The 12,168-nt window shown below is 34.3% G+C and overlaps 1 protein-coding gene across 6 annotated transcripts in view; it reads right to left on the reverse strand.

Annotated features, from left to right (window-relative positions):
* Positions 1-12,168, reverse strand: part of FGF12 (fibroblast growth factor 12) — a 638,738-nt gene that overhangs the window by 157,789 nt on the left and 468,781 nt on the right. For all 6 annotated transcript variants that reach the window (XM_054700452.1, XM_054700451.1, XM_054700450.1 and 3 more), the window contains one exon: positions 5,813-5,916. In XM_054700452.1, the coding sequence (XP_054556427.1) occupies positions 5,813-5,916 (104 nt within the window). The remainder of the gene's footprint in view (positions 1-5,812; positions 5,917-12,168) is intronic.

A 12,168-nucleotide genomic window follows, 5' to 3' on the forward strand; every position in this document is an offset into this window, starting at 1 on the left:
TAAATAACAAGCAATGGCAAGAACTTGGAGAATTTGGAATCCTTGTACACTGTTCATAGGAATCTAAAACAGTGCAGTCTCTATGGAAAACAGATGGAAGTTTCTCAAAAAGTTAAAATTGGAATTACCATCTAGCAATTCTATTTTGGTTGAATTTCCAAAAGAATTGAAAACAGGGTCTTGAAGAGATATTTACACACTAATGTATATTTCAGCATTATTCACACTAGCCAGGATATGACAATAATCTAAATGCCCATGCACAAATGAATGGACATAGAAAATGTAGGATAAACATAATTTTATTAGGCCATAAAAAAGAAATAATTTGCCACATACTGCATTATAAGTGACTCTTAAAGACAGTATACTAGGTAAATTAAACTAGCCACAAAAAGGTAAATGCTGCATGTTTTCCCTTACACGATGTATCTAAAGCAGTCATTCTACTTCACGGAAAGTGGAACGGTGGTCCCCAGGTGGTGGGGTGAGGGAGAAAAGAATAATTGTTCAATATTCATAGTGTTTCAGTTTTTCAAGATGAAAAAGTTCTAAAGATCTGTTGTACAATGTTCATATGGTTAAGATTACTGTAATGTACACTTAAAATGGTTAAGATGAAGAATTTTGTCTTCTTCCACATTAAAAAATAAAAATGGAAAAAAGCAGAGATTCAGACTATGATGAATCTCTGCTGTTCGACCAGATAACAATAATGAATAAATAAATAAATATAAGACTCAATGAAGAAAAATATGTCTCTTCAATAAATAGTGGTGGGGAAATTGGATATTCGCTTGTGAAAGAATAAAAAAATTGCTACCTTACATCACTCACAAAAAAATAAACTCAAAATATATTAAAAACTTAAATGTAAGCCAAAAACTTTAAAACTCCTAGAAGTACATATGCAAAAAAACCTCCATGACTTGGGACTTAGCAATAATGGAACTTTATCAAACTACATATTTCTGCATAGCAAAAAAAAAAAAAAAACTGAACAAAATAAAAAAATGACCAACAAATTGAGAAAAGATAATACTTTCACAAACCACATATCTGATAATGCATTAAATTCTAAAATAAAAAAATTAATATGACTCAATAGAAAAACAAACAAATAATCCAACTAAAATTAAGCAAAGGTCCTGCACACAAAGTATTGAGCAGATTACAGGTACAGAATGAGGGGATCCCAGGTCAAAGCGGGGAGTATGGTCCACGGTTACTTTCTTGCCAGGTCCACAGAAATAAAATCCCTGGATGTAGGATGAGGAACCAGTGCCCAGCTACCTGTTCGTATGGGGTTGGGATAATTATCCTAATCAGCTCTGAACAGGCTGCAATAAAAAAACACTGCAATTGATGGAAGGTGTGGTATAGTAACATACATAAAGAGCTAAAGATGCGTGAAAATATACCCCTAAATCATAAATAGTGTTGTAAACCCTCATTACCTCAATACAAAATATTTTTTTAAATAAGTGCCACTACTACTTTAAGCAGATGTAATTAAAGACAAAGGGTCACAATGAAAGGAATTATAAGCCAAGCTGTATTATAGTCCAAGTCCCCTTACAGAGCCTCAACATCACCTTAGGAAAGAAGTTTTGAAATGAATCTTAAAATACTATTCTATACTAAGGGCACTGAATGGCAGGAACCAAAAAATTGCTAGAAAGTGAGGGTCAATCTCAGGGGGAAAAAAATAGGTGGGGGAGATGGAGAGAAATGTGCCTGCAGACCAAAATTCCAAGCTCACGAAGAACTAATTTCTAAATTCTAACATAATAGAAATCCATTTCTGAAAGTGACAGTCTACAAAATCAATAATTAAAACGAATTTATTAAAAAAGAAATTAATTTATGGAAAAGTCTGACAAAGTGTTGTAATAATTTTCATTTATAAATCATAAGTGAGTTAATGACTTTCTGGAAAAAAGGCCAGAGAGTAAAAACAGGAAGAAATAAATCAAGAATATGTAGATATTAAATGGAAGCTATTAGACATCCAAAAATGAAAAATACTGATTTGAAATCACAAAATAGATGGTTAAATTCTAGAATAGATGAATTTCAACATGTGTAAGCTCAGCCATTTAAGTACTGGCTGGCACAAGAGACTATAAAACATGATAAATAAAATGTATGTGGGCTGAGATATATGATTATTTGGATTAAAAGTATATTCCAAATTCCTAACAAGATAAATCATGATAGATTCATAAGGAGACATTCTAGGGCATTTGCAAGACATGGAATATAAAGAGCAAATAACATTTATATTTTCCAAACAGATTGCCTACAAAGGAAAGAATATTAAATTGTCAGCAAAGTTCTCAATAGATGCCACAAGTCAGTATACATGATTTTGGTCTACTGAAAATTTTATAACTAACTGAATTGTAATTCAAGAATGAAAGTAAATGTAAGGCATTTTTGTAGTTATCAGGACAAAATGAATTCACTATCTACAGCTTCCAGAACATAAAACAATTATTAGAGATTTCACATAGAAGAAAAGTCAAGTCAGAGGGACCCAATTTGACACACACACACACACACACACACACACAATCTATGTTCATAGAAATCATTTTAAAAATCAGCAAATTTAACTGTTATAGAATAATAACCAGTTGTGCATATTATTTTATTTTAAAGTGCACCTAATTGAATGGGCAAGAAGAGCATCAGTGATTACTGGTCAAGAAAACATCCTTACTTATGTCTGTCAGCTGTTTGGAAGGAAAACAGAAACACTAAAAATATTTAGCAGAACAATATACTTATATGTGTATGTTAAAAAAGGGATAAAACACAAAAGAAATAGAAATAAAATCTAAGTTCATAAATCAGAAGAAGAATAAAACTGAAGTTGCAATAATGAGAAGAAATTGAAAGATCAGAGAAACAAAAAAGAGATAAAAAATTACAAACTATGATGGTAAAAATAAGACTGGATACATCAATAACTCATTGAATACCTACTATTAAACCCACCTATTAAAACACAAGATGTTCAGCATGAACTTTAAACTTTAGCTCTGTGCAACTTAACAGATAATTCAAATGAACCACTCTGTCTCCCAGTGTAAGGGTGATGGAGGAGAAATCAGAGGTAACAGGGAATTAATTTATAATGTAAATATGAACACAAACCAGGTAAATGACACTAGGTAAATGATGCCATTTGTGAGTTTCTGAGATCCAGCTTCATAGGATCTCTTCAATTTACTTCTAGCCAACTCTCCACTCTGCCATATATACCAGGCATAGCTTTTATTTGTGTACCTAATCATACTACTTCACATGCAGTAGGAAACTGCCTTGCAAAGACTTCAAGCCTTAATATATACCAAAGACCCTTCAGCAAAGCCTATGCTAACAGCCTTCTTTTAACTCAGCACCAATCTCATGGCTGTAGGTGCTCTAACCACCTGTGGAGACGCAGACACACAGGGGACCACTGCACAATGGGATGACGCCTTGATGCCCAATTCTTGTTCAGGCCTGCCTCACCCAATATTGGCCCCCTTTAGTCTTGAAACATAATCTTCAGGACTGCCCCCACTGTTTAAAATTGAAAAACAATTTACTCCTATTGGTCTTATCCAGAATGAGGGTGATTTTAAAAAGTAGGGACCCTGATGAGCTACACCAGGGACACCATGCTTATAATTAAAGCAAAATTGTTCCCAGTGACTTCGCAGCAGCACCAGCATGGAAAGCACTGTGATTCTTGGTATGAGGCAAGTTTGATTTAAGTGAAAAGGAAAACTGACAATCTAGGCACCCCCACAGGTAACTCGACAGGTAATTATTGGCCTTACAAAAAATTACCTATAGTAAAATTTTTTCATCAAGATTTTCTTCAAACCTTCCTTCGCTTATGGGTTCAAGCTCCCTGTGTTTCAACCCTAATTCTGAGAAGAAGAATAGAAAGATTGTATCTTTGAAAACTCTGAAGAGCATTCTCCCAGGATCTTTGGAATTATAACCAATATGGGTGATCCCTCCCTGCCACCACCTGCCCCCCCAACACACACTCCTACACAATTTAATCATGTGGATATATTCTGATAAGCACGTGGATATATTCTGAGAAATATATAATTTCTCAGAAATTTTGTCATTTGTATGAAGGTAACAAAGATATAGTCAAATGGTATGTGACTTGACTCTGTTTTTCTTCTCAAGCCATTGAAAATCAACTCTGGTATGAGAATCCGAACTCTAGATTTTATAAAATTACAATAGGAATTAAGACCATAAGATGAATATAAAAGTGAATAACGATCTTCTAAATTTGATTATAGGTGTAATCAACAATGAGACATTAAGAACTGTTAAAATCATAACACATTAAGTATAAAACCCATTGTTTTAACAAAAACCATATTTGCCTTTTAGTGTTATTTTGAGAAAAAATGGTGAAAAATGTGTATGTGCATATATAATATATAAAGGCATATTCAGATCAAAATATGTTGAAAAGTAAAATTGCAACTTTAAGAATTCTAATAAGAATCACAGATGTTTTACTAATAAATAAGCACCAGAGATTCATTTAATTGAATATGGAAAAGTTTAATAAAAACCATTCAATAATTAATTAAGAATCCAGTAGGCATAAGTGAACTTCCAGAATAACCTTGTTAATTTACTGTGATCATAGAAAGTAAGGGTAGAAATCTGTAACCATGTTTTTCAAGGATATTTCTTAATGAGCTACAAATAGACAATTTCCTTATAAGAGAACAGAAATTTTTGTATATATCTAAAATATATATACTATGGATTCACATATACTTTATACATATATGCACACACACAAGACTCAGTGCAGTCACACTCTCTCAATAAATAAGTTATCTTGAGAGTGAAACAGGCATCAGAATTACTTTAAATATGTTATTGCTCATAATATAAGCATTAATACAACCTAATTATATCAGTGTTAGATTTTTTTTTAATTTCATTTAATTTTCAGACAATATAGGATTTCCCCCCTCTGGTATAGATTTTAAAAAGATGTTAAATGACATGGTGTCTAACACCCTTTTAAAGGTCTAGAAATCAACTCAAGCAAAATTGGGGGTTACTTGTCCAAAATGGAATAATAATTGACCAGCAAATAAAACTCAAATATCTTGGCCCATAATACAGAATCCATTTCATAAATTCATGTTGCCTTTGATGTGACCAGCTACCCCAGGAATTTGACATACTATGTATTACAGAGATTTATCAAATACAAATACAATCACAGTATTCTGAAAGTTCTTCCTCCCAAATAAGGCAGAAAACTCATAGACAGATTGAAGAATTTAGATTCTATACCCTCTACTGTGATTAAAGGGAACAGGAGAAACAAAATTTTTTAGCTCCTGACTGTGGGTTCTCTTGGTTTTGGGTATAGTATGGTAACTCACATCTGAAAATGTATGACCCTATACCTCTGAATCATATCGTGTAAATCAGTGTTACCCCAATTAAAAAATTATAAAATAAACAGTTAAAAATCAAAAGATCGACTGTCTTCTAGAAATAGAAGCCAAACACAGAGAATTCATATTGTGTGGGGGAGAAACCAGCTCTTTTCATCAGTGTATGATCTTTAACATTTTAAATTATAAAATTTTCATAATAATTCTGACATACTGGGCCAGAAAATACAAAATGACTTCAACTTCCAATTTTCTTCCCTAAAATAATTGTTGTTCCATTACCTGTCAATGGCAGTTAGTGCACACATACATACATATATGTATACACACACACACACACTCTTACATTACAAGGTACTTACTGAGCTGTAGAGATAGCCTTCGCCATTCATGGCCACATAGAGGCTGGCCTTCACCCCTTGGATGGCCACCACACGCAGACCCACGGGAATTAAATTGAAGAGGGCTATCAGAGAAGAAAAGAAGATAGAGGCGAAAGGGTCAGTGATCTTTTATATTAATCATTTTACTTTTTAAGGGAGGGGGAGAAGGGTGGCAAGGAGAGAGAAAATATCTTTTCTCTGCACCACAACTAGTCACCTGTGTGACTTCAGGTAAGTCACATAAATTACTTTTTTAAAAGGGGTTAGTTTACAAGGTCTCCAAAGGCTCCACCTGGATCTGAGTGTTCAGGATCTCTGCTCCACAAAATGAATGCATCCTCAAACAGGGCAATATAACAAACAGCTTGAATTACAAAAATCTCAACAGTAGAAAACTTATTTGTAGTCATAAGTAATGATAAAATGTGATCTTTAAGACATAGGCCAAGACTTCTTGTTTTCATCTCTGTAGTCCTGAATGTTCTCTTGAACATAGGAGATGAACACACAAATTACTGACTCACTGTAAACTACATCAGCAGAACATTTCTCTTTATACTTCAATTTTTTATAAGTAAATAGAAATGTAATACAGATAATAGATTGATGATTGATAGAGGGCTTAAACTGTACTGGACATATTTTATATCTTGGGATATATATATGTATATCTATGTACAAACCATTAAAATCATTAAATATGTACTTTGTAAATTTAACTCAGTATCTTAAGATAAAATGGGAATATGCTTACAGACTTTTAATATATAGGTTAGCTATCACTAAAAATATTCAACAGTCTACATATCATTTGAAGATGTTATACATCAGAAAGAAGATAAGCAAGAAGGCAATTTTTCTTCCAAAAATGCATTTCTATGAATTGTATATCCCTAGCACTATTCTAGTTACTACTGGGATTTGAAAAAAGCAAAAGCATAAAAACATTGCCTCTATTCTAAAAGGATGTGTCTTACTGAAGGGAGAAAAGAAATCAACATAGTTAGGCTCTGTAGATGGTAACATGGATATAAACAAATACTTCCTAACTGCAAGCATCAGAGATTATCTCTATGGTTCACTTTAACATATATACTCTTATCCATATTTTCCACTAAGAATTTCCCATCAGTTCGGTTCATCTTCTCTGTTTTAAATATGAAATATTTTAATATAAAGATATACAAATTAACCCAAGGATTACCATGAATCAGGGATGCTTCCATTTTTCTGGGCTTCTCTTAACCTGGGATAATAAGACACAGACACAGACACACACACACACACAATCAAATGTTCACATGACAGTTGTAGAGGACAAGTCTTAGGCCACAAGATTCAATTCCTAAATGTTTGACATTGTGCAGTGTCTTTACCCCTTTTAACATGTTTTTTTCCTTTGTTGTGAAAGTTAAGACTACATCTTAGTAGATACTTAAGAATGGATAACGGACTCAATTTGAATCTTAACTAGTTTTTGTTCTTCTTATGTTCTTACCATTGTCTTTGTGCTACTGAAATAACTTTGGAAGTACAAGACCTTAACGTCTCGTTAGGAAGAAAAAGCTAAGACATATGGAATATTCTGATACAGCGTATAATTTATTTCTATAATTAAATGTAATATATGCATTCTCTCTATATATTTTCTATGTTGCAGAAGTTTAGGAACATGAAAGATCTGTATGGCCCAAAGTTTTCAGGAAATGTCTCACACAGAAGATGGGACCTGAACTAACACTTAAAGGGCACAAGTCGAGTAAGCCAAGAACCTACAGACATTTTAGTGGGGCAGGAAGTTAAGTGGTTGTGTAATGTGTGTATACAGGAAGTGATCAGAAAATTGGACAATTTGATTCATATTGGGGAAAAATGGGTAGATAAAGTAGGGACAAAATTACTGAGTCACTCTCTCTAACTTAGAGATCTAGATTTTACCAAATGGGGAATGAGATGACATACAAAGACTGAAGTCAGCAAGACTATAGAAATATGTGAGAGATTTGCAGATAACATCATTTCTAAACTCACCACTCAGTAGATCCATGTCTTAGAGCCATTCATTTAACCTCTCTGCTTTAATCTTCCTTTGTGTAAAATTGGCATAATAAAACAGTGCATAGTTGATAAAAAATCAAATTCATCATATGTTTGAGAGAGTTCCATAAACACAGAAGTGTTCTCTCTGCATGAGCTATTTGTCATTAATATTTGTCTCTTTCCTTGTCAAATAAGATTACCATAGGGTCTGATGTAATAACTGACATATGACTCCAGTAGTATTATTGAGTTTATATTCAGAAATTTGGTTAATACTTTTTTTTTTTTAATAGAGGCATGTTTTTATTTATGTGTTTGTTTGTTTGTTTTTGTTTATACACGCACTGGGTACAGTCAGAAGCGCGGGAGGGTGAGAGAATTCACCAGAGCCAGAGCGGGGAGCAGAGCAGGCAGAAGGACTGAAGTACACTGCTGAGGGGAGCAGCGGGCGGCAGGAGAGGTCTGCGCACCATGTGGGACCCTCCTCCGGTGGCCGGGGAGCAGCCGGGGATCGAACCGGCGCTGCAGAGGCCGCGGGCAGCTTCGCAACCCAGCGCTCAACCGCTGCGCCACCGGGGAGGCCCAATACTTTAAAATAATATTCTATATTTGTGCAATAATTATTTTTCCCAGTTTTGATATACTCATCTTTGCATTTGACCCTCAATCACACACTAAGAAGAATTTAGGACAGAAGGAATACCTTAATTTTTAGAAGCATGTTCAGACAGGCAATCAGGTGAAACTCCATCTCAACAAAGGTTTTGTGACTCTCTAATATGGTTATCTGCCTAAAATATCATATTTCCACTTTCTCATTTAACTTTCCCTAATATATATTCTCACCTTCATCCAAAGCAATAATCAATTTAGTTACATTTCCCTACATACCCTGAAGTTAGCTGTGGCTGGGCAGTAAGCACTGGGCAATGAGATGCAGGCCAATTTTTGCACACTTAAAGACTCCTTTCTGAGAGACAGCTTATAGGATACTACTGCCATTTCTCAGCCATGTGCCTTATTGTTTGGGTGGGTATGGGGGTGTGGTGACTGAATCATTTCAGACTGTGAAAACAAGGACTATTCCTGAGGGAATGTTGGAAAGTGATCTCGAACAAGATGGTCCCTGAGGACTTTGTAAAGCAGTGGCACCCGTCCAACATTCAGTTCCCAGGTCTGGCTTTCATGTGAGAAAATAAGTTCTTGTTATTTTAGTCTGTGCAAAGCAGAACCTACCTTATTCCTAACTAATAGAGAGGGCTAATGAAATCAGAGATAACTTGGAAAGAAAAACTGTAAGTAAAATACTTATACATTGTAAATAAATGCAAGTACTAGAAAATACCAACTCCAGTGGCAATTCTTACTAGAAAGGAAAATAAAATCCAAAATGTTGCATAGCGTATTTCAAAAGCAAAGTTTTCCCAAGACAAATGCAGTTAAATTGGTTCATTTAACAAATACAGAATTAAAAAAAACAAAAAAACAAAAAAACATAAACATCTCTGGCCTCCCCTGGTGGCGCAGCGGTTGAGCGCTGGGTTGCGAGGCTGCCCGCAGCCTCTGTAGTGCCAGTTTGATCCCCGGCCACCTGCGAGGGTCTCACAAAAAAAAAAAAAAAAAAAAAAAAAAAAAAAAAAAACATAGGCAAGAACAAAAAATAAGAAACTTATATGAAAGTTTTATATGAACCAGGGCCTCCCTGATGGCGCAGGCAGTTGAGCGCCATACTGTGAAGCTGTTCGCAGCCTCTGCAGTGCAGGTTCAATCCCGGCCGGCTGGGGAGAAACCCACATGACGCAGCAGACCTCTCCTGTCTCGCCCACTGCTCCCCTCAGCAGTGTATTTCAGTCAGTCTGCCTGTTCTGTTTCCCGCTGTGTCTCTGGTGAATCCTCTCACCCTCTTGCACATCTGGCCTGCACCCTGGTTCTTGTATAAATAAATAAATCTTTAAAAAAAAAGTTTTATATGAACCACAAAAAGATAATGGTTTTTAAGTAGTAAGCTTTTGGAGAGTAAGCAAGTCTGTTGAAAAGAAAAAAAAAATGTCAATAAACAATTACGAATGAGACTTTTTACTAATAAAAGCTAAAAACTATACTCTTTGCAAAAGTCTTTATCTGCATCCGAAAATCTCAAAAAGTAACTACTCATACTTATCTATTATTTATATTCAATGGAGAACATTGGCTCTAGCTCACAGAGATCCTTGGCTATGAGGTGAGAATTCTTCCTTCATCTTTCTTGTCCAGTGTCAAAGCCACTGTCTTAACTCAGGAAAACTGGGTCATATCTTTCTTCAAAGATATGACCTATGTTCTTGCCTATCTTTCTTCTTCATTATCTACTAGATGGTTCCAAAGTCTTACCTTGGCCTATGGACCCTTTCTTCAACTTGGATCTAATATACATTTCACTTTATCACTTGTCACACATCCACCATCACCAGTTTCATAGAACTTTTAGCAATTTCTTAATTCTTGATCTTCAATGAAGTTGGATTTTTTTTTTTTCATTTATCCTCTCTTTTTGGAAGGCCTATCTTCCCACCTCTAAATTTAATCAACTCTTTTTATCCTTTAAGATCTATCTTATTGATGGCTCTTTTTAAATAATCCTTCAGAGATAGTGGTTTCCTTTCCATAATCATTACTTCATGGACATATTTCTGTAATGACATTTGGAACATGGAATAATAGTTATTTGTTTATACTCCTGTCTCCATCCTCAAAATGCAATAATTACAATACACACAATATAAGAATTATAAAGAAAACATTTTAGCTAGAAATCCATGTTTTCTCATGGGATAAAGTGTTTTTAAGACAAAATTTAATTTAAAACTCAAAACCTGTCAGCATAAGATTCTTGGTTATATACAATCACAGGATCTATTTCTGCTTTATGGCACTATTGACATTAATATATTTATTATTTTTAGTTATTTGACCTTCCTCCTTCTACCTTTTAGCCCATGTTTTTGCTTACTTCTTTCCCTTTGTTTGGAATGTTGTTTTCCTCATATCTTCATATTAAACTCTCCTAAAATGACACCAAATGTCCAGTGTTTCCTCTCACTGCTCACTTTTCTTAGCCCTGGATCTAAACTATTTAATTACAAGTTATAATTTTATTCCTGGAAAAATATATGTTTTATCTCCCAACACAATTAGGTTATAAAACAAGGATTAAATCTAAACTACCCTTGTATAATATGGAGAGACAGAATGAGGGAGGGGGGAAGAAAAAGGAAAGACAGAGATGGAGGGAGAAGGCATTGAGAAAATAAGTAGGGTCATATACATGCTATTTATATTCAAAATTTCAGCAAATATTTGCTAAACAAAGACAATAAATACAAGCTAAGTAAAGTCCATCATCTAATCTGACATTTCTTAATCTTTTGCTTTCTAAAAGAAATATCTCATCCTAAATCTTTATGTAAATCTGACACTTATGTTTTGAAAAATGAAATAATGGGGATGATGTTGCTGGGATCCAGAAACTAAACAAGCACTGAGCCACAGGGGAAAAGGTAATATCTGATATGGAATTAATATTAAAACTAGAGATTTCCTACAACTCAATAGCAGAAAACAACAGCAATCAAAAAAAAAAAAAATGGGCAAAACACTTAAATTGACATTTTTCTAAAGATTATATGCAAAACATCAACAGGTTCAAGAAGAATGTTCAATAGATATAAAGCCTCAGCAATTCAAGATGAATAAGTTTCAGAGACATGTTATATAATGTAGGACCTACAATTTAATCCATGGTGTACTTAAGAATTTCAAGAGAGTAGATTTTATGTTAAGTGTTCTTTCTGCAAACAAAGAAATAAAAACAAAGCAAGAAGACATGCTTTTAACCTGATTGTGGTGATGGTTTTATGGGTATATTCATATATCCAATTGTTCACATTAATCAAATTTATACATTAAATAGGTATAGTGGGATTTGTTGTATCAATTATACTTCATTGACACTATTTTACAAAGAGATAAGGAAGGAAATGGTAAAACAAAACAAAACAAAAAAACCTTGTAGATGAATTGCATCAACAAACCCAGATTTTTATGCCTCCCTATATGTGTGGGATTTTTCATAGAAATTTACAATATAAGAATTATAAGTAGCTCTGGAAGGACAATCTGCCATACGGGTACTTGACACTGGGTTAAAACATGTGACTTGCTTTGGCCTATAGGATGATAGCAAATGCAAGCAGTTTTGGAGTAGATTTGAGAGTTCCTGTTGTACATTTCTCCTCTGCCACTGCACTGAGAAGAGC

Source organism: Talpa occidentalis, unplaced genomic scaffold (assembly GCF_014898055.3).
Source record: "Talpa occidentalis isolate TD23 unplaced genomic scaffold, MPIMG_talOcc4v2.1 talOcc4.4, whole genome shotgun sequence".
Lineage (NCBI taxonomy): Eukaryota > Metazoa > Chordata > Mammalia > Eulipotyphla > Talpidae > Talpa > Talpa occidentalis.